General features: G+C 42.6%; 1 protein-coding gene across 2 annotated transcripts in view; it reads left to right on the forward strand.

Moving 5' to 3' along the window:
- Nucleotides 1-22,904, forward strand: part of si:ch211-196i2.1 (collagen alpha-2(I) chain) — a 142,903-nt gene that overhangs the window by 94,148 nt on the left and 25,851 nt on the right. For both annotated transcript variants that reach the window (XM_070552556.1, XM_070552557.1), the window contains 24 exons: nucleotides 435-488; nucleotides 823-876; nucleotides 961-1,005; nucleotides 2,757-2,810; nucleotides 3,534-3,578; nucleotides 4,793-4,846; nucleotides 5,621-5,674; nucleotides 6,403-6,456; nucleotides 6,849-6,902; nucleotides 7,003-7,056; nucleotides 11,307-11,351; nucleotides 11,802-11,846; nucleotides 15,637-15,744; nucleotides 15,878-15,931; nucleotides 16,016-16,069; nucleotides 16,515-16,568; nucleotides 20,148-20,255; nucleotides 20,531-20,584; nucleotides 20,675-20,782; nucleotides 20,909-20,962; nucleotides 21,047-21,100; nucleotides 22,413-22,466; nucleotides 22,541-22,594; nucleotides 22,703-22,810. In XM_070552556.1, coding sequence (XP_070408657.1) covers nucleotides 435-488; nucleotides 823-876; nucleotides 961-1,005; nucleotides 2,757-2,810; nucleotides 3,534-3,578; nucleotides 4,793-4,846; nucleotides 5,621-5,674; nucleotides 6,403-6,456; nucleotides 6,849-6,902; nucleotides 7,003-7,056; nucleotides 11,307-11,351; nucleotides 11,802-11,846; nucleotides 15,637-15,744; nucleotides 15,878-15,931; nucleotides 16,016-16,069; nucleotides 16,515-16,568; nucleotides 20,148-20,255; nucleotides 20,531-20,584; nucleotides 20,675-20,782; nucleotides 20,909-20,962; nucleotides 21,047-21,100; nucleotides 22,413-22,466; nucleotides 22,541-22,594; nucleotides 22,703-22,810 — 1,476 coding nt within the window. The remainder of the gene's footprint in view (nucleotides 1-434; nucleotides 489-822; nucleotides 877-960; nucleotides 1,006-2,756; nucleotides 2,811-3,533; nucleotides 3,579-4,792; nucleotides 4,847-5,620; nucleotides 5,675-6,402; nucleotides 6,457-6,848; nucleotides 6,903-7,002; nucleotides 7,057-11,306; nucleotides 11,352-11,801; nucleotides 11,847-15,636; nucleotides 15,745-15,877; nucleotides 15,932-16,015; nucleotides 16,070-16,514; nucleotides 16,569-20,147; nucleotides 20,256-20,530; nucleotides 20,585-20,674; nucleotides 20,783-20,908; nucleotides 20,963-21,046; nucleotides 21,101-22,412; nucleotides 22,467-22,540; nucleotides 22,595-22,702; nucleotides 22,811-22,904) is intronic.

The following is a 22,904-nucleotide window of genomic DNA, read 5'->3' on the forward strand; positions in this document are numbered from 1 at the left end:
TAGCTATGTTTGATTTATCCAGTTTAGAGCAGAATTTTAACCTAAAGAGAGAAAAAAATATGGTTTTAGGCTGAATTAGGTTAGTCCTAACCCCCCCCCCCCCCCCCCCCCCCCCACACACACACACACACACACACACACACACACGTGTCTACAGCACTATTAGACACTCGGTAATACAGTTCATCAGCAAAAAACACAGATTTAGGGGTAACCTACTCTTTTATCTCCTCCTCCTCCTCCATTACCATCAGAAGACAGTTGAACTTATTTTCATCTTCCTCCTCCCTTCGTCTTCTTTCTTCTACAGTCATTTCCTCTTATGGTTCCTCCTTTTCTTCATCATCTTTGTCTTTTTTCCTCTTCTTGAAGGTGATTATTAAACTTCTTATTTGTCCGGATGAACTTGACTGAGTTTGTATTTCTTAACTCAGGGTGTAAGTGGTGAAACAGGCCTGTTGGGAAAAGAGGGCAGCCCGGGGTCAAAGGTCAGTGACGATTCGTGCTGGTTTAAAGGTCAGATGCAGAGGCCTACATTTGTTTTTCTTCAGTTTGTCAGGCAGAAAAACAAAATGAATGAAAATGTAAACTCATTTATTCACTCTGTAGTTTACAAACATGCAGAGTAGTGAATAAATCAGGCTCGGGAGTTTCTACCTGAAGACTCTTGGATCATAAACTTTGACAATTTATCTTTTCAGTTCTGATTTTATGCTTAATTTGGTGTTTTTAGTACTTCCCTAAAAGGGAAAGTCCCAAACAAATGATTGATTCTTTCTAATCAAAGTCGTGATCAGATTCACGTTTTCTGACTTCTTGAAGGGGAACAGCGGACAAGATGGACGCTCGGGGAAACCTGGAGCCAGAGGGAACAAGGTCTAATACTGGAAATCATAGTCACACAATTTCCTTAAATGAAACAATGAATTTAAAACGATGACCATTTCCTTCTTCTTCCAGGGTCCAACAGGGCAGAGGGGTCACCCTGGGTTACCAGGCCCATCGGTAAGCTTCATACACGTCTGTGTTGATAATAGAAACAAATACAGATAATAATTGTAGATAAATAAAGGCATCCAGCAGTAAAACCCTTTTCATTCTAACCCATGAAATGATGGAATGAAGTGTAAACATCACTAAAAAATCCAATAAAATGAAGATATAATCAATGATTATTCTATTTTTATCCCTTTCATAAATACTTTACAATTTTTGTACTTCTTATAAAATTTTAAAGTACTTTTTAGACTTTTTCTAAATACCTTTTCCCCCAATATTTTACTTTTTGTTATTTAAGTCAGTTTTTAATTCTTTTTCTTTTGAAACAGCTTTGGACAAAATGAGCACTTGTTTTTTCATTTAGACCCTGAATTCATTGCTCTGTTTGTTTTTACTTTTCTTATTTTAGTTTGGAAAAAGGAAACTCTCTGTCCACGTGAGAAGCAAAAATGCTGAACATCACAGTTTGTGGCGCATTAAAGTTCCACTTAAAGTTTCTCTCAACTGTTTTGTACTGCGTGAAGTGCCTTGAGACGACTCTTGTCGTGATTTGGCACTTTATAAATAAACTTGAATTGAAAAAATTCAATAGAATTGTTTTAATATTTCTTATCAATCCTAATTTTTTTCATCACTCGGTTCAGATTTTATTTTGCAGTCTATAAACATTTTTGCCAGGTTTAGAAAAAAGTATTTTTTTCTGCACACCAAGTCACAAAAACCATGCGTGGGACTCGTTACGTCACAGTTTCACCACACGTGTCTAATAAAACAGTTTTTTCTAACAGAAAGGGCGTTTGCATGTGGTTTGGACGTGCAGCAGAACAAGTTCACGCTGTACAACACAGACAGGACATGGGGTGTTGCTCAATGTCAAGGCACCTTGCTTACGAGGACACGGTCCTTCCTTGGTCAAAGAAAACGGTTAAATGGAACAGACTTGCATCACGTGACCGTGGCTTCCATGGCGGTCACGTAATGTCATGTGACACGGGAGATGACGTTATATTTTATACGTATTAGTTTCAATATAAATATATAACGAGCCTTTTACTTTTTAAATTGTGTATATGTTTATTAAATTAAAAATATAAGTGAGTTACTACCCGCTAGCCACCGAAGCTGCAACTACTAACCAACTAACCAACCGTAGATAACTTCTTTGGATCTAAAATAACATTTTAAATTAGCTGACTTACTTTTAAAGTCTGCTTCTGATCCGCCGTCCTTTTGAAAATACCGCGGTGTATTCGGGGTAATTTTTGACCAAGGCTAGGCTACAAGACACCTCCCGTGTATCCTCGCTCAGCTAGCTAAACGGCTAACAAACGGAGAACACGCCTCGGTAGAACATGTACGTTGGAATACGTCTTGGACGCTCCTGATGACGTATCTCCTAGGCAACCGGGGCGGGGCCAAGACATCAAGGCGAGGTTCCTTGGCACTGAGAAACACCCATGGGCTCTACCTGAGAGCCTTTAGACCTCGTACCTGGTGCTACACGAGCCCCAGAGGGCCCCCCACCACATTTTGAGGACCTGAGCACTAGAGAGACATAATTCAATTTTAAATTAGAATTTAGTGTGCATGATATTTTCTAAAGATGTTGTATATGTATATATATGAATGTTCTGGTTGAATGAGATTTAGTTATCAGAAGTAATGACTGGTCTGGTTCATCCATCATGTTTCAGTAACATTCCGATGTTTTTCAGGACAGACGGTTTTCATGTGTCTGTCTCTGGTTCTGGTTCTAGGGTTTACCTGGGCCTCCTGGACCTAAGGGAGCAGAAGGAAAGCCTGGTACACAGGTTCCCATTCTCTATCATATTTAAATCACCATCACCTGAAAACACTCATGTTTGTGTCTGTTAGCGTTTCTCCTGCTTCGTGGTGTCCTTCAATAGAACATGTAATTAGTTAGAATTTGATATAAAAACACGGAACGTGAACATTTCTGGGCTCAGAATCAGCTGATTGGCTTAACCCTAACCCAGCCTCGCCTAGCTGAGCAGACTTTTTAGCGCAATGGTGCCCTCTAGTGGCTAGTCAATGTAAACATAAACACAGCGTGGTGCCCGACAGAATAAAAATTTGATTATTTATATTTTTTAATATAGCTTTTAAAGGAGAAACCATACATTCATTCTGCACACCTCTGAACACCCTGCAGAGGCATTTTTTATTTGAAAATATAGCTTTTTATTAAAATGTTCCGTATTCTAACTTTAACTGTTCATGACGGGGCTGTCTGAAACACTACTAAGATGGAAATGACCTCACACTGTGAAAACGGACTGGAACAAACTGGTTTAGACAGCAGGAAGCAGTAAAATGCTGCGGTTTTCTGTCCTGTGTCTTCTGAGTTTTACCATTTATACGTTACATATGGCTTGCTTCTGTGCAACATTTGCTTAATTTCCCAATTGTATCAACATTTGAATGATTCAACGCAATAATATTATCATCTGTTTTTCACACGGTTTTACTGCAGAGGAAAATCTCATTGCTGCTGTTTGTTTTTTCTGCTTCAGGGTCCGTCAGGTGCGGATGGCAGCGCTGGCGCTAAGGGATCGACGGTACGACTGTTAGCCGCAGAATGACCTCAGAAGTCCATGACATCGCTCATGTGGCTCGAGTCGCAGGGTTCAGCAGAATAACAACACGCTATTACAATTTTACAAGGCAGCGCAGGATAATGTAATGCAGGAGTTTACTGATGCAATAAAACGGTCAAGAAAAACCATAAAAACAAGACCCCGCTACCGAGTTGGTGCTCGGGTTTGGCTGATGAGAGCAAAGAATCTGTTTTGGAAAATATGTTGAATGTACTTCAAAACTGTGGGCAATAATCTGTTGCTTTTAACTTTTGAAGAGTTTAGAAGACCGCTGCTGGCTTCAATTTACAGGTGATCCCTCGTTTATCGCGGTAGATGCGTTCCAGACCTGGCCGCGATAGGTGAAAGTCTGTGAAGTAGGGACACCATATTTACAGTATTTATTTAACAGGTACGTATTCAGTATTCAGACTTTTAAAACCCTCCCTTTACATAGTACTGTATTTTTACTAGGTTTTTTTTATAGTTGTATTATAAAAAGTGCATTTTATGATGAAATTTATGAAAAAAAAACAGGAATTTCTTGATTTTTCGCATAGAAAATACCGAGAATCAGTGAAAAGTGCAGCGAATCAGCGAATTTCCCTTGAATAAGGCTCCAAAGAAAAAATCCGCGAAGTCGTGAATCCGCGATAAACGAACCGCGAAGTAGCGAGGGATCACTGTATTCGTTACATCTCACCTCTGATTGGCTAACAGAAACGCGGCTCAAAAACATATTTTCTGGGATAGAAATGCAACTTTGATGTTTTATCTCCACTAAAAACACCAGCCTGAACAGGTTCCCCCACGTCATGCGCCTGCTGATGCTAATGGCTAGCTTCTACTAGCGGTGATGCGCGCTTCTCTGTCGTTCCTGTGGGCGGTCCCAAGCCAAGCTGGGCAGGGATGCTACATTTCCCCCTGACGTAGAAGAGTCGGGCCTTTTCGGATTCACTCGCTTTCCCGTCGGTTTCCCACCTGCCGCTATTGCAGGTGTTGGAGATTGAAGGACATTTTCACGTTCAGCATGCATGTGGAAGTGGAAGTGATAAACTTTCATGGAAAAGCCCATGAAACCATTAAATGCCAATTAAACAGGGTATAAATAAATGACTAAGTCACTTCAAACCCAGAGGTTCAACCGCTCACTGCTTCTGTTCATTCCTTCTCTTGTTTTCTGTCCTGATTTTCAGGGCTTTCATGGTATCGCTGGAGAGAGAGGAGCAGATGGCCCACCAGGTTCAACGGTATGCTTTCTAATTTAAATGTCAGAGAAGCGTGCACACACACACACACACACACACACACACACACACACACACACACACACACACACACACACACACACTGCTCTGCTCTGATCCTTACCACTGTCTGCCCCTGCGCTGGAGCAGGAGCTTCGTGCAGCAGACAGAGATGTTTACTCCACAGCAACTAGAATGAAAATTCCTCCAATCGGAGGTGGTAGGCGTGAATTTCAGCTGGCCAATCAGTCTGTAGTGTCACCTCGGTCCCAGCCAGACCTCAGAGGTCTGAATAAAAGAGTCACCTCAGAGCAGAAACTGCATATATGGACCAGATGTGAAAGCCCCATTAGTTAACCACTAGCTTAGCTAACCAGCTTCTGCTATCGTTTGATTGCTTTGAGACAATTAGGCTTTTTGAGCTAGATGATAACTACAGTCTCGTATCAGATTGTAATTATTTATTTAATACTTGGTGGCCTTAATAAAAAGCCTTAATAAATACATCAAAATGATATAAATGACCTTTAAAACATTAGCGTACAGTCAGTCCAGGCAACCCACCAGTTACAGAGCAAATGTCTAACCCCTGAGCCACTTGAACCAGTCCTGCATCATCAGCATTGCTGTCGTCCTAACTGTTGATGTGCTTTAGCTGCGGTTAGCTCCCAACAGTGAGTGGGCAAACAGATTTCATCAAATTTGATCTAATAATTAATAAAACAGCAATAATTGTTATTGTAAACAATTGATGACCAGATATTTTTAATCTGGCAGGGACCCTCCGGGAAGACGGGACCCCAAGGGTCACCTGGACCCCCAGGAAACAAGGTGAGACCACAAGTGGCAGCCATAGCTACCTTTAATCAGAATCAGAATAAGCTTTATTGCCAGCACTCCAGCGACCCAGAGCATAGGAACTTGACTCCGTGAACACAACCTGACCAAGGTTAAAAACACACACATGTAGACAAAAACAGGTACAGGCAGTCACGAGAGCAGCCAGAATGGCGCTCATTTCATTAGATGAAAAGGGTGTTACATGAGGATAATTGGGGTAAGGTAAGAAAAGGCATCGCAGAGTTAGACCCAGCGGGGAGTAACTCCATTATACAAAAAACTCCTCAACATAGAAGCACGAACATCTCAGATACAAAACATCAGAGTCCGATGGGGAGGCGGGGTTGGGCGGGATCCTGAATCCTCCTTAACTAAGCAGACATGTTTATAGACACGTTTTTTGACCTTCTCAGTGGTAGTGTCCGCCCTGGGACTGGGAGATCAGGCTTCAATCCCGGTCGAGTCATACCGAAGACTTTAAAAATGGGACCCAATGCCTTCTTGCTTGAGACTCCACTTTAAGGGGTTGGATTGGAGGGTTAAACCACCAAATGGTTCCCGAGTGCAGCCACAGCTGCAGCTCACCGCTCCCCATGGGGATGAGTCAGATGTGGAGATGTAATTTCATCAGTGCGTGATGATGACCATTGGGGCTTTGACTTATTGTGTGTGTGGATCGCCATGATGTGATTGGATAGATAAATGTTGTTCTCTCTCAGGGTTTTACAGGAAAGCCAGGCACGGAGGGTCCTCAGGGCCCAGTAGGCATGTATGTAAGTGATTCTTCAGCATTACGTACTTTCATGTTACATTACATGACATTCATACTTTCTAACCTTCTATAATAATGGCAGGATGGGGAAAACTTAAAAAGTCAAACTGAAAAAGAAGAAGAATTTGAAAAAAGCCCATAAAAAGGCCCAAATTAAAATGACTTGGGCCATTCAAATGAATAAAGTTTGGAAATGTGTTACAGATTAATGCAAGAACTCTTAAAAGGCACCTCGGGTGTTTGTCCAACCTGAATTAATCACTGAAGGATGGTTTGATTAGCAGAAGAGGCTATTAGCTCCTATTTTAGTTTGTGCAGACATAAAATTCAGTCTTAAGTGAATCACCGCTATTTTTATGCCTTAAACTCAATTCATTACCTTCCCATCATCAGGGTATTCCAGGAAATGCAGGCGCACGTGGACCTGCAGGTTTACAGGGAGAAAGGGTAAGTTGGACTTATTTTATGTAAAGTGATCATATTGTGGGTTTTAGTGGAGATTGTGTGGGGTCTAAACTTTTCTCTCCTTCCTCCGACTTCTCATTAGGGCGAGTCTGGTTTAAGAGGTTTACCGGGTTCTCCTGCCAAGCCAGGGCCTAAAGTAAGTGCCTGTGGTTTACTTTCATTTATTTCTGTAATGAATGCATCTTCTTTGTAACCTAGCAACAGCAGGAAAGCTGGTTGGACCACAGGTGAGACAGCAGCTCACTAAAGGAAAGGAAAGGAAGGTCTCCAAGGACTCGTGGTTTCTCGAGTTCTACAGCAACATGAATTGAACACATGAGATCAGAGGTTGTGTTTTTACCTCTAGCCTGTTTAGGACAGCTCAAAGTGAAATCTCGAGGGAACTGTTCTGTTTTGTAATTTTTATTTACAGGAGATTCTTGTGGCTTTCCTCCTCATTTAGGTAATAAAAACACGACAACACAGCCAGACTAGGGGATGCAAGTAATTAGAGTTGGGGTCGTTGTGGCTCAAAACCACAACAGTGAAAATCAGCCATGCTGATGAATAAAGGTCACTTTAAATCCGATAAGAGAGGAGGTCTGGCGTCACGGTACCTGATTCTTTACAGCTGCCTGCCAGGTGTATGAAGTTAACGCGAGAAAACAGAAAAAAAAAACAGCATTTAATTTGTTGTGGAACAATGCAACCACATAATTCTTCTGTTAAAACAGACTTAAAAGAAGTTCTGTCCTGGAGCCCCTCCTATTTTCCATCTTTTCTTCCTTTGGGAAAGGATTTTGGCCAGTATGGCGTCAGCGATCACATCTACGCTGATGATGGTCACATCTACCTGTCGATGGGCCTAACATGGGTTTTCAAGTCTCTGATTGTCTCGCTGGTGTGAAGGGGTGGTTGGCTGCAAACTGAATTAGTCAAAGACAGAGTAGGTTCTTTTCGACCTTGGAAACCTCTCTCACACATCGCCCGTCCAAAATCTTCCCGGCTTTGACCCTAAACATTGTGTCACCAGCCTTGGGGTGAAATTGGATGTTGGGTTTTCGGTGGTCCCTCAAATAAATGCAGTAGTGAAATCTTGTTTCTGTCAACTTCATCGTTTAACACGCCTGCAGGCTATTCTGAAACTGTCCCATTTAGGATGTGTAACTCACGTCTCGCTTGGACTGAGCAAATTCACCGTTATTGCCCTGAACCAGCTGCAGTTAGTACAAAACGCTGCTGCATGCAGACAGACATAGCCATAGCACCCCGGTTCTGGCGCATCTCCATTGGTTGCCCATGACTCTCAGGGTGTGATTTAAGGTCTGGCTCTTTGTTTTTAAAGCTTTGAACAATGTTGCACCCCTTGATCCTACCTGTCTCACCTGCTCACACCCTATGTACCGGTGCGCACACTGAGATCAGTCGACTGCTTGCTATGCTGAACTCCAGCTAGAACTATAAGGCAAGGGGGGAGCGGGCCTTTGTGTACGCTGCCCACGTCCTCTGGAATGCACTACCCATCACAATTCGACAGCCGTCACTGTCCTCAAGTCACAATTGAAGAAATCACTTAAAGGATTTGGAGTTTGGACGATGAATCCATGAAATATATTTTTCCCGTTCTTTTAATTGTTTTTTTTTTTTGGTTATTTTTATCTGTATTTATTGTCTGTTTTTAACCTGCTCTTAAATGATCTCTGAGTGATTGTTTTGAAATGCACTATATAAATAAAATGGTATGGTAAAAGAATTCAATAGTTGTGACTTATAACTAGCTGCTTTATGCAAACGTGCACTATTAAGGGCCCTATTTTTGTCTTTTTTGAGACATCTGCTGGAAATTGACATGCCCACACTTAACGGAGTAAATTTCTGTAACCATGAGGTCTATTTGATTAATTTAGGTCTAATTTTAAATGGAACTCTTGTGGGATTTTTTGAGATGTGTAAATATTAGTATATGTGTCACTGATTAAGTCTAAGTAGACATGGAACATAGTAAAAAAAAGTTTATTTTCCACCTGAAAAAAAAATAGATTTCAGGATAAATACCCCTTAGGAAAAAAGGCGGCAGTAGCTAAAACCTTAATGAATTCATAGTCTTACATTTTGACATTAGCTGTACAAAGTTTGTTTAATAAAGTGAAGAACAGGCGATGTCTCTAATGACATGTGCCATGTGCCTTTCCCCTTGTGTAATATATGTTTAAGTGATGTAGTGGATCAGTAGTTACATCTTACATAGGAAACCATCAAAGGTGAGATTCCATAGAAAATATGACGTATCTTTGAATACTACCTTTAACCAGAAGATCATAACTTTTTATTGCAGGGATTAGGTGACACTTCGTATTAACCCAGAGTCAAAAACAGAGAGAGAGACAAGTTTAAAAGTTTAAGAAGATTTATTTCTAAACAATTTAAAACAAGGCTAACTCTAACTTTAACTCAACACTATGTGATGAATGGATCTAGGTTGTGAATGAGGCACGATGGATGGTGTAAATGTGGAATGTTGTTATCAGAACTCTCGTTTCCAGAGAAGCCTTAGCTCTGTGTGGGAGCGAATGTTCTGCTCTAAACTATAGTCGGAGTTTCAAAAACCACATTCAGACGCTATCTTACCGAGCTACATACCCTTGTGGAGACCTCCGTGTAGATCCAGAATGCCAGGTTCTCGACCCCTCTTTGGTACCGAAGCCGATGAAACAGCGTGCGGTACGACAGACTAGTCTTGGAATGCCCCCAGGTAAGCGGCAGGTGGTTGACAGCGTCAGCGGGACCCTGAAGGGTCAGTGAGTTCAGCTTTTACTCTGAAGGAGCGTTGCGTCAGGTGGAGCTTGCAACAGGTTTGTTTTGCAGCTTGTCGTTCGGTTCTTTGTGTTTAAAAATTTAGGAGTGGCCGGCTCGCAACTCTAGAACGTTTGAACTGGTTAAGGATGACGTGGGAGTTAGTTTTATAATTCAGATGTTTTGATTTATGGTCGAATCAGAATTGGACAACAAATATAAACACGCACAGATCATGCCACGCGTCAGAAAGGAAAGCTCAGATTGGAGAGACAAAGGAGTGTGTCATGTGATTAACATTACATGTGATCAGTCTAGTGTGTAGTTGACAGGTTTACCAAACACCACCAAAACCACGCCTCCGTCAGATCTGGCAGATTCTGATTGGATCAGTAAAGCAATGTGTCATGTCTTAACACTATGTGAGATCAGTCCTAGTGGAAACATTTAAAGTCATATTACTTATTATATTCTATAGAATTATAATATAGTAATTAATATTTTGATTTCACAGATTGGTCACATCTTATTATTGACTAACACTTTGTTTGATTAGCTTTATTAAAATAGAGTTCTTTGATTTATTAAAAGGAGAGAGTCCTTTCTTCGTTCTTCTCTTGAGCTGGAAAGAAGCCGGTTAGAAGCAAATGCATGAGACCTTGAGGCCATATCTCATGCAGACTAGTTCTGTGTCAGAGGAGAGGGGGAGAAGGACTTTTGGTGGAAAACACTCATTTCATTCTGTTACAGTTACTAACTTTATTGTTACAAACACACACGAAGGATCAGGCTTAGCTTGTATCACACCCAAAACGGTCGGGGCAGAAACAGCTTTCTGTTCTCAGTCTGTGAGCTCTCTGCTTGGGAAGTGCTAGTCCTTGATGTAACACCATCATACCACAGTCCTGGGAGATTTGGATCAGAAACCACTGAAATGGCATCACTGTCGCATTTTAAGGAAACATGACCTTCCCACTTTCGAAAACTGTATTAATTTTAGCACTTTAAGATTCTTTTTCAAATGTGTGAATAATAACTTGTCTGTACTGTCCTCTGCTGTGGCATCAGGCGTCAGAGCTCTCATAGAGAGATCACACGTGCCTCCACTCGTGGTGATTGTCTCATCCCTTGGAGCAAGACTTCTTTTGGCCAGTCTGCTCTTTCTGTAGAAGGGGCCAAACTGTGGAGCTCCCTACCCACGGGGCTAAAATTAGAAAATGACAGTAAAGCTTTTAACAAAGGACTCAAAAAGTCTAAACAGCACGTGAATAGTTTTAAACTCGTTTAATCTGCTGCTTAAATTGCCTTTTATTTTCTATTTTTGGTAATTGTTTGTAATTTTGATCTGTTTTTCTTTGATTTATTTTGATTTGTCTGTATCTTGTTCAAATGTGTTCTACCTTTTAGAAAAGGTGCGTATGGACAAGTGTTGCAAATGAGCACCTGTGCTAACACACTGAAACAAAGCATCTGGTTTGTCCAACGTAACTGCTGTGTCCATCTCAAAGGAACAAACACTCAATCAAGATTTATTCTTCCCAGTGTAAAAATGTAAGAAATTACGTGACAAAGATTCCCGGACATGTTGATCTTTCATTAATTCATTCACTTTAGGGTCCTCCAGGTTCTTCTGGAGAAAAGGGACCCCGAGGACCTCAGGTGAGAAAGATCTCATATTTTGCACATTTGTTTCAACTAAAAAATTTCCTGAAGAAAGTTTGAAGCCCGTCAGCTGACCCAACGAGGCATGTTTGCTGTTTTCCTCTAGTAACATTGCTATGGTAACCCGAAACACTTAGAAAGGCGACGGTGGGGTGATGACCCCAAAACCATGATATGAGGGTGCCCTCAAAGCAGGGGCGGGCTCCTTAATGAGACTTTTTTACAGTTTGCGTTCTCTAATGCCGTAATTTAAAAATGGTGTCGGTATGAACGGGCCTAATCTTATTTAGGCTCTCGGTCAGATTAGTGAAGCTTTCCTGTTCTTTTGATCACATTTCTGGAAACTGAAGTTGTGTTTGTCTCAGTTTAACTTTGCTGATTTGACTCCAGCTGATGACTACACTTCTTAATTCACTAATTATGTTTTTATTATCTTGTTTCCAAAAGGGTTGGCTAGGAGCTGTAGGACCTAAAGGGATCCACGGCCCACAGGTAAGTAATCAGCTGTGTCACGTGTTTATGATGGGTCAGGTTCCCCAACCTGTGGTTCTGGAGCCCAGCATGGCTCTTTAGTCCCTTTGATCAAACGTGACAGGAAGTGAGTCGTTTTTAGATGAACAAAAATAAAATGTCCGTTTGGGCGTTGGTTGCCTCCTGCAGCAGAAGAGCCCTGATAGGAGACTGAGCTGCTGGTGGAAGTTCATTTTGTGAATTTGAACAGAAATGAAGCGACGTGATGATAAATGCACACAGATTCCCACAGATTTAGCTCAAAGCTACAAATGATTAGCGCCGGGTTTTACGCTAGGTTGATTTCAGTCATAAATTGTTATTCTTGCACATTTTCAGACATTTCAGTACAACATAGTTCTTTATTTATATATCACCAAATTAATTATTTGACTAGTTTTCTACAAATGGACAGAGCAGCTCAGGAGGTAGAGCAAGTTGTCCAGCTTTCAGAAGGTTGCAGGTTCGATCCCGGCTCCCACAAGAGAATGCTACTGTTGTGTCCTTCAGCAAGACACTTAACCCCCCTTGCCCGCTGGTGGTGGTCAGAGGGACCAGTGTTCGACACCCTCGCCTCCGTCAGTGCACCCCAGGGCAGCTACATCGTAGCTCATCATCACCAGCATGTGAATGATTGTGTTGTAAAGTGCCTTGGGGGGTTGTAGAACCCTAGAAGGGAAGAACATTTCACAATTGAGGGAAGAACTGAATCATCCTATCCTACAATTGTACAGACACATTTTTAAGGTAACACTTTACTTGATCATCTAAAACTTTCACGTAATTGAATCATCTTTTGAGGCTCAACTTAAAATTTTAAGTTAATTGTTAAAATGTATGGTGAGGGATCAGAAACCTGAGATAGGACTTATGTGAAGGTGAACATAAGAACGGATGTTTTATCAGTGAACCATCAGCTAAAGTGAACTGAAATGGATTCTCGTGTTCCCGACACACCTGTTGGTTTCATCTAAACCTTTAATGAGAGTTCGTCTCTGCTTGTTTTGCTCCATCGATGCTGAAAATGAGAATGAATTTCTGTTACAGCCGCTGTTTTCATCACGTTTGCTCAGAATAATGTGGAGCTTATTTTTTAAAAAGACTGAGAAGTCTGAACTGCAGAACGGTAAGAAGCATATGAGGCTGTTTTAACACTGATATTGAATGAAATGATGAATTTTAGAGTCAGACGGAAACGATAGAAGATGAAATTTCCACTCATCAGATGTATTTCAGAAGCCCAACGAAGAGCAGGAAATGGTGAAAATAATAGTTATAATGATGTACTTATTAACTCGGTGGGCAAACAAACTCTTTCATTCTGTATTATTTTATTAGTTTGTTTAAATTTGTTTGTTCTCAAAACTCATTTTGGATTTATTTACCCTTCAAACAGGAAATGAACCATATAAGGTCACTTCATTAAAGGGACATTATGGAAGTGTGACAGCCAAAACTTGTATAGAAATAATAAATGTCTTCTTCATACATTCTCCTGCAATGCCCTGGTCCTGTAGAATGAGCCCTGGCATTTTTACTGTGATTGCCTGTTTTTGTGTAAAATCACAGAAAAAGAGAGATGCTCGGGTCGAGCAGGCTGCTTCATGCGCGTTCACGCTCAGGCATCGCCCGTAGCATTTGCTATCCGTAGCTTTAGCAGCAGAGAGAGAGGCAGTGCCACTTTGTCGCTGTTCCTAACGCCTAGTGACAAAGCTAGCTACATTTCTGAGGACCCTTAGCTACTTTCTGTAGAACTTTCTTCTAGATATTTCCTGCTAATTAGCAACAAAAGGCCTGCTCGCTGTCCCTCGGTCTAGGTGTCGTACCCGTGGGGACCGGGCTTTCTCAGTCCTAGCACCGTCACTCTGGAACCAGTTGCCACCCTCAGTTAGGCTGTCCCCTTCTCTGCCAGTCTTTAAGAATCACCTAAAAACACACCTCCTCCGCTTGGCGTTTCCAGAACATGTTTGATTTTGGCCCTCTTTTATGTTGAATCCATTCCACAGTTTTCATTGGTTCACTCAATCCAAATGTGTTTCACACATTTGTCCTTTACCAGAATGTTTCATCTATCTTGTAATTTCCATTTTGTATTTTGTAATTTGAATTTCTTTTGTTGATTTATTCAATATATTTACATACAACTGTACAATGTTCAGCGCTTTGGGCTTCCTGACAGGGTTGCGGAAGGCGCTTTATAAATAAAGCTTTGATTGATTGAACAAAATAGCCATTTTCACTCCCAACCGTTCTTTGGTTTGACGTCGTTTCAGCTGTCATCAAGGATATAAATGTTACAGATACTGTGAATATTACTAGAGTGTAGCTCACCTAGTAAGATGTCTGACTCTCATGCTGAAGACCTAGGTTTGATTCTGGATGTGAACATAATTTATTTAGAGTTTCTGTTTTACATTAATTCAATTCAATCCAAGTTTATTTATAAAGCGCCAAATCACGACAAGAGTCGTCTCAAGGCACTTCACATAATAAACATTCCAATTCAGGTCAGTTCATTAAGCCAATCAGAAATAATGTTTCCTATATAAGGAACCCAGCAAATTGCATCAAGTCACTGACTAGTGTCAGTGACTATACAGCAATCCTCATACCAAGCAAGCATGCAGCGACAGTGGAGAGGAAAACTCCCTTTTAACAGGAAGAAAACTCCAGAGGATCCTGGCTCAGTATAAGCAGCCATCCTCCACGACTCACTGGGGATGGAGAAGACAGAGCAGACACACACACACACACACACACACACACACACACACACACACACACACACACACACACACACACACACACACACACACACACACACACGCACACACACGCACACGCACACACACAGACACACACACACAAACACACACACACACAAAGACAAGTAATGTGTCTATAGTTATATTGTGATGTCTTAGTAAATATTGTATTAGGTGAGTGATAACCTTTATTTATTTATCCTAGTGAATCTATAATTAAACGGGTAAACTAGTAGTAGCACATCCAACGTCAAGGAAATCAAAAAGTTATTATCAGGAGAGGGAGAATGTTTAAGTGGTTAGCAGCAGTGTGCTAGACGATGGCCCCCTCCATGAGGCCACCACAGCTCAGTAAGTTGCCCAAATTTGTATTTGAGACTCGCCGAACGGCATTGAATTCACAGATAAAAAAGATGTGGGTTCAACTTTCATTTTGGAACAATTTTTCAAGCAAGGGAAGGGAATGATCTGAGCATGCAGGAGGACTGACCCATCATAAACCTTTGTCGGCTGTGCTGAAGAGAAAGCTACAGAACCACATTATTTAATTAATTAGCTGCTCGTTCTCCTGTCCTCTGTCCTCCGGGACACACACACACACACACACACACACACACACACACACACACACACACACACACACACACACACACACACACACACACACACACACACACACAGGACTGTCTCAGCTGTTATTTTCATTGAGGAGTGTGCACGTACAGTATGCGCGCCTCGTGCACGAGCCTACTATTGAAGCTGCCGTTACACTTTTGGCCTGAGGGGGCGATCGCGAGCATAAAAATTCAAAAGTCCATAAAGTCCCTTTAAGCTTTGTTTAACATAAATACTGTTTATTCTTTTATCTGTTTAGTCGTTTCTAAAGTACCTTGAAAATAAACAACATACAGTTTTGCTTTATTGTTACAAAAACACGACTTTTATCAAAGAGAAATCCTGAATAAATAAACTGTTAATGAAACACAAATATCTGATGTTGCCTTCAGGGCCCTGCTGGTCCTCCTGGTCCAAATGGTGGTCCGGGTAAACCAGGACCCAGAGGAGTCATCGGGCCTCCAGGACCTCCGGGTCCACAGGGGTCGGCAGGAATCCCAGTGAGTGGGTGCCTAACGCAGGCTGCCGTTTTATCCTAATTATAAACCGGCGGATGAATTCACTCTTAGAAATTTTTAAATACAAATTTGTAAAATGAGTAAAAAGAAAGTCCAAATTTCTGGTTCTCGTCAGGGCTCACCAGGTGATGACGGGTTATCAGGAGCAGCGGGAGGAAAAGGACAGAAGGTAAAAAAAAGAAAGAAAGAATAACCTTTCTAAAGAAAATGTTTTATTTCTGTTGTGTAACTGACGAGATGATTAAACCTTCAGGGCTTACCTGGACCACCAGGAGACACAGGTCCACCAGGATCAGATGGACCGCAGGTTGGTCACTTTTATTCAAATGCAGACAAGCTTTTATTTTCTTTAATGATGGCTCTAATTTCAAAATAAAATGCACGTGTCCATATTCAGTTGACATGTAAATGTGTGATCTCAGTTCGATTTGGGCTTTTTATTTATCCTCCTTCAAATTTATTAAGATGAAATAAAACAGAAAAGACATTTTTAATTGTTTATAGTTATTAAAGACAGGCCCAGTCTGATTAGCTTTACTTGAAAGCAGCTGTTTAATGAACCATAAACTAGAATATTCATGTCTTTATGTGTCATTTTTGTTTTTTTGTTAATTATTAAGATATAAGAGCTAAACTCCTGAAGAAACCTATGAAATAAGAATGAGCATAACTAAAAAGAAAAGTTCTAGCATGTTCGTCTGCTGCTGCTGTGATGTTGTGTGAACGTGACGGGTTGGTTTCTCCTCCATCAGGGTCTTTCTGGCCCACGAGGGACCGAGGGTCCAGCTGGAAGGAAAGGAGATCTGGTTAGTCATCAGTTATTTTCTCTTAATGCAAACAAGATTTTCCTCAAGCTGCCTGATTTTATAAACCACAAAAGGCTGTTTTATGTGAAAGCACATTCAAGTGTGTTTATTTGTAACCCTCCCACTGAGGAGGTGCTCACTCCTCACCCCTTCCACGTGGACCTCAAGGGATAAACCATCAGTGCTGCTCAACGGTACTCTTTCGTTGCGGGGTCACCCATGAAGACAGTGGCAGGGTTAAAAGGCCAGATGAATGTACAGAAATGTTTTTTTAACCTGCTCAGAAACGGCAGCCTCGCGCCATCAAAAGCTGTAATTTTTAGAGATCCAAATTTGAATATGCATGAGATCCAGCCATCACAGGCGTTTGAGTCGGTAACAGGCAGGTGCCAGGAGTTTAAGTATGGAAAGCCACGTGGGGAATAATGTGAGTGAAAACCAGATAGGATCATAATTTGACGATTCCATTCCATTAATTCCATTTTATCTATAAAGCACATTTCTACATGGCCAACCAAAGCGCTGCACAGTAAAAGAGCATAAAAGTCAGCACACGGGAAGAAAGTAATAAAAGTAGTACAGTAACTACTATAAAATCAACAATAAACATAAAACAGAGACATAGTACAAGGCTACGACCAGGTACGTAGGGTTGAACCAGCTGAGTGACTTAAAAACAAGAACTAAAATTTTAAACTGGATGCTGTAGCGCACTGGGAGCCAGTGCAGCTGGGTCAGAACAGGAGTATTGTGCTCCCTCCATCTGGTGTCCATCAAAAGGCGGGCCGCCTCATTTTGCACCTGCTGCAGGCGCGCAACTGAGGAAGATGGAGATCCATACAAAAGGGAATTCACATAATCCAAGTGAGAGATCACAAATGCGTGGATAACTGTGTGCAGGTCACATCGAGTCAGGATGGACTTCAAAATTAAATGTCATATTTTGTGTGGGAAGGCAAATGGGTCATAATTTAAATTCAGAAAACAAAGTGGTTATATTTTCTAAATGGAAAGTCAAAAACATCATCACTTTTGATTGGACACCCAGATGAGATTAATCTTAGGATGTGGAAAGCAAAATTGTGCAAAATGTGTGGATCCTAATTGTGGAAGTTGGGTGTGGAAGGTCAAATGTTTATGGAAAGCCCAATTGGTCATAGTTTGTGAACATAAAGCCAGATAGGATCACAAGTTGACAGTTTGCACCTGACCTCCTGCCGTTGATGGGACCGCCACCTTAGCCATGACAGACAGCAGAAAAACTGTTTATGCACATGGAAGCTCATGTGAAGCTAGTCAAAATAAGCCACTGTGTAGCCATATGTCTCATTTATTTACCATAAAATGGTAATTGTTTGCTGCACGAACAGACAAGGATGCAAACTCTACTCATCTTTTATCGTATGACTTTGATGGAGACAGAGGACGGGATGGACCGCAGCAGCCAACACATTTGCGACACGTCTGGTGGTCGTCGAAAAGATGTTAGTTTGTGTGAGAAGGGTCAGATCTTTGGCATCAAGCAGAGAAAACATCTAAGGAGATGCAGAAACGACTAAAACTGGGTTAAGACTGGTCCAACGCATCATTAAAACTGGTCTAAAGAGTCCAGATGGACCCTGTTCCAGAGTGATGGCGCATCAGGGTAAGAAGAGAGGCAGATGAAGTGATGCACCATCATGCCTAGTGCCTGCTGTACAAGCCTGTGGGGGCAGTGCTATGATCTGGGCTTGCTGCAGGTGGTCAGGTCTAGGTTCAGCTCCAAGAATGAGGTCAGCTGACTTCCTGAATATCCTGAATGACCAGGTTATTCCATCTTCCCTGATGGCACGGCCGTATTCCTAACCTTAACCCCATGGAGAATCTTTAGGATGTGCTGGAGAAGGCTTTGTGCAGCGGTCACACTCTACCATCATCAGTGCAAGATCTGGGTGAAACGTTAATGCAACACTGGACGCAAACAAATCTGGTGAAGCTTATCGAAACAGCGCCACAGCGAATGTGTGTCGTAACCAAAGCTAAAGGCGGTCCTACGAAATATTACAGGTGTGACCTTTTTGTTTGGTGGTGACTTCGTTTTTGGGCTGGGCGTGGTGTTTGTTGTGAGGAAGACGTGGACCCGAAATGAAAAATGTGATGTGTTTATATTACTTATTTAGCATGAATAATCCTATATTTCACTTTGGAAGAAGAAGAAAAGATCATTTCTATAGCGCCTCTCAAGATAAAAATCACGAGGCGCTTCACAAAAACAAAAAAAAGTTAAATATAAAGAATTTAGAAAATGATTAAAATATATTAAAAATGAGCAAAAATAGACAATTGTGATAAAAAAATGTAAAGAAAGAGAGAGAGTGAACAGGAAAGAGGGAAACCAGTGGATCCTGAGGAAGGTGGAATAGGTGGGGAGAGCAGAATAAAGAGAGAGAGGTGAAGAAGGTCATACAAAAGCCAGCTTGAACAAGTGAGTCTTCAGCTGCTTTTTAAAGGAGACCACTGAGTCCACTGATCTCAGGCTCAGGGGGAGAGAGGTCCAGAGTCTGGGGGCCACAGCAGCAAATGATCCGTCACCTTTGACCTTTAGCCTGGTGCTGCACAACCAGTAGGCTTTGGTCACTGGACCTCAGGGACCTGCTGGGGGTGTAGGGACTAAGAAGATCACCAATGTAAGATGGTGCTTGTCCATGTAAGGCCCTATAGACCAGAACCAGGATCTTGAAATGAACCCTGAAGTTGACTGGCAGCCAGTGAAGCTGGAGGAGAAGCGGGGTGATGTGGGTGTGTTTGGAGGACTTGGTCAGAAGCCGAGCACAGACGTTCTGAACCACCTGTAGACGGTTCAGGGAGGTTCTGCTCAGACACGTGAAAAGAGAGTTACAGTAGTCTAAGCGTGAGGAGATGAAGGTGTGGATAACGTGTGTTACCGTGCACTATAGTGATAAGATAATTATTTATTATATTGTTCCACTGTAGGAGTACGTGTGTGAAAATTCCGTTATTTAGCATGAAGCTTGTATCTCACCCTGATGTGAGCGTACCAGCTGAACCCTGTGACCCCATCAGCGACAAAACCTGGTTGGGCTCCAGCGTAATGTAAACATCACATGATGTCATAAATGCAGCGGGGTGAATTCTGGCAAAGTTGGCAACTTGTTTACGTCGGTGAACAGCAGCAGGGAGATCGTAGGCTAACGTGTGTAAATACTGCTCTCTGTGAGCCCCACCTCGTCGTGATGAACCTTCCCAACTGGGCTTGAACCAGCGGACGCCGGCCAAAGAACGATCCAGTTTCCACTTTTGCCCTCCGTTCCATACTCATGTAGTTCGTGTAGACGTCCACTATGGTGGACCCACGTGATCAGTTGAATTAGAAATCTGAGCCAAACGCACAATAGGTTATTTATGGAAAACCAAATGGGTCATAATGAGTGTGGAAAGCAAAATAGGTTAAAATTTGAGTGCTTTGAACACTTTACAGTGACAACAAACGTAGATCTTTTATCAGACAGCGTTTTAGACCTCAAATCTACAGATGAGTATCTGCCACTGATTTTCCTCTGACATCATCATGTTTGACAGGGAGTCTTGGGGCCTTCTGGGAAATCTGGAGTTCAGGGACCCAAGGGAGAGAGAGGACTGGAGGGCACCAAAGGCCCACTGGGACTACGTGGACCAGTCGGAAAAGAGGTGGGAAACGTTCACATCCCCTTCACTCAAAGATGATCCCACACTCGGGATTTTGGAGGATCATTTGTGGGTCAGGAACCATGACTGACGTTAAACAATGAAGTAGTGATGAGAGTTTTGAAGTCAGGTTCCTGGTGATTTTAATTTCAGTTAGCAGTCTATCTACAAAACAGACCAGGTCCAGCAGAAGAAGTTCCTTCCAACTCTTTTAGTGTTTGCATGAAAACCCCAAAACTAATTTTTCCAAATGTGGTTGGTTCTCTGATGTTGTGCAGGGGGAAGTCGGGCGTCCTGGTGAACTTGGTGGTCCTGGACCCAAAGGAGAGAAGGTAAACCCGTCCATGTGAGCTGATGGAAACATGATTTATTTTAAATAATTTCTGGAGAGGTATCTGATCAGGATGTGTCTGAGTGTGCAGGGGGATGTCGGACCTCCTGGTCTGTCTGGTCCAGAAGGCGTGTGGGGAGCCATTGGAGGAAACGGCATCCAGGGTCCCAAAGGGGGAAAGGGCCACAATGGGTTGTTGGTGAGCACAGACGTCTCTTATCTCATTGTGGTTTGGTAGATTTTCAATGAAGCAGTCTGGGAAAACTGAGTAGAATCAGATTTTGGTGACAAACTCATCAAAGTTTAATGTTGTCTTGTTGAACAGGGTGAACCTGGACTAGTGGGTAAAGAGGGTCCAGCGGGCCTGCCGGGGCTCCAGGTGAGTAAACGCATCACAGCTTATATGTAACAATCCAGCCTGCTATATTCACCGTTTTTTTTTTTTTTTTTGGGCCTGTTTTAGGGAATCGAAGGTCCTCGAGGACCTCCAGGGCCTGATGGGCCTGGAGGAACAAAGGTATTTAAAGTGTTTTGTTGTTGGTGTCATAAATGCCATCTAGTTACCTTTAAGCTGGCCTTTGTTTTTACATAAGTGTACCATCATTTCGTGGTTAAATTTGACTACTTCTTTACATGAGCTGTCTTTAATGAGCGCAAAGTCATTTCTCTTATACGCCCGTGTTCGTGTCGCTGCCTAGCCGCGGCGTTGTTTCAGCCAAAGAGTTCAACGTGTGTGAAAAAGAATTAATGGCATGTTGTCCAGAAATTATGGAATTTTTCTGTGTTCATCAAAGGGCGACGGTGGCAGAGGAGTTAAGTTTTCACGCCATAATCGGAAGGTTGCAGGTTTGAACCCCGCTCAGATTGTCGCTGTTGTTGTGTCCTTGGGCAAGACTCCTTGCCTGCCGGTGTTGGTTGGAGGGTCTGGTGGCGCCAGTGCACGGCAACCTCACTTCTGTCATAGAGCCCCAGGGCTCTCCGAGGAGGGGGGTCTGAATTTGTATAGTGCCTTCTTTGGGTTCTACAACCCCCCCAAGGCGCTTCACAACACAGTCAGTCATTCACACAACAGTGATGATGAGCTACGATGTAGCCACAGCTGCCCTGGGGCGCACTGACAGAGGCGAGGCTGCTGAACACTGGCACCGCCGGTCCCTCCGACCACCACCAGCAGGCAACGTGGCTTAAGTGTCTTGCCCAAGGACACAACAGCCGATTACTGGACCACCCGCGCTACCTCCTGAGCTGCCGCTGTCTACTGCGCCACATTGTCTCAAGGCACTTCACAAAGTAAACGTTCCAGTTGAACCGACTCATCAGTGTACTGAGTTCAGTTCATTATGCCAACTAGATGAAAGATTCCTATGTAAGGAAGTTCAGCAGATTGCATCAAGTCACTGACTTGTATCAGTGACTTTACAGCAGTCCGCACACTAAGCAAGCATGAAGCGACAGTGGAGAGGAACACTTCCCTTTAACAGGAAGGAACGTCCAACAGAACCCGGCTCAGTATGAGCAGTCATCCGCCACGACTCACTGGGGGTTGAGATCTGGACCATGACTGAAGGAAAGAGGCGGGGCCCAGGCACATATTTAACAGGCTGCCATCCAGGGGGAGCTTGGAGCCGCTGCTCCTCTTCATCAAAAGGAACCAGGAGAGGTGAACTGTGGTGACCACGGTGCCTTCTGGTTGCTGGGACGTGCACGGAAACCCCAGGGCTCACCCAAACTAAAACACTGGAGAGTTGTACCCAAGTCACACAGAGAAAAAGAAACCAGCTGACTTCAAATGAATAAGAAATAAATCGTTCTGATCTGTTTGTCTGTAGGGGGATTCTGGCCCGATGGGTATCGCTGGACCACCAGGGTCAGAGGGCTTTCAGGTAAACGTTGTTAGAAACAGCATCCGTGGACAGCTGAAATCCAAATATTCAGTTTTCTGTTCTTCTTCTCACAGGGAGAAGATGGACCACGTGGTGTGAGAGGGGATCCTGGCAGACCAGGACTTCCTGTAAGTGTCTCCTGGTATCTGTCAACACTTCTACGACGTGATTGGTTGTGCTTATAAAAGGACAGACAAGAGGAACTAAACAGGATTTCTGTTGCACTGGGATGGCAGGGTAAAGTGGGGCAAGTTGGACCAAAGGGAGAAGAGGGAGCTGAAGGAGAACCCGGAACACAGGGACCAAAAGGAGAGCCAGGAGTTCCAGGCCCAGCAGGAAAACAGGTTAGGGTACTTTTATATAACACTTACGACTTCTGATGAACTTTCCTTTTTAAAACTGTTTTTATTCATAGTTAAAGAGCAAGTTCACTAAGAA

The sequence above is a fragment of the Nothobranchius furzeri genome, chromosome 6, assembly GCF_043380555.1.
Source record: "Nothobranchius furzeri strain GRZ-AD chromosome 6, NfurGRZ-RIMD1, whole genome shotgun sequence".
In the NCBI taxonomy this organism is placed as follows: domain Eukaryota; kingdom Metazoa; phylum Chordata; class Actinopteri; order Cyprinodontiformes; family Nothobranchiidae; genus Nothobranchius; species Nothobranchius furzeri.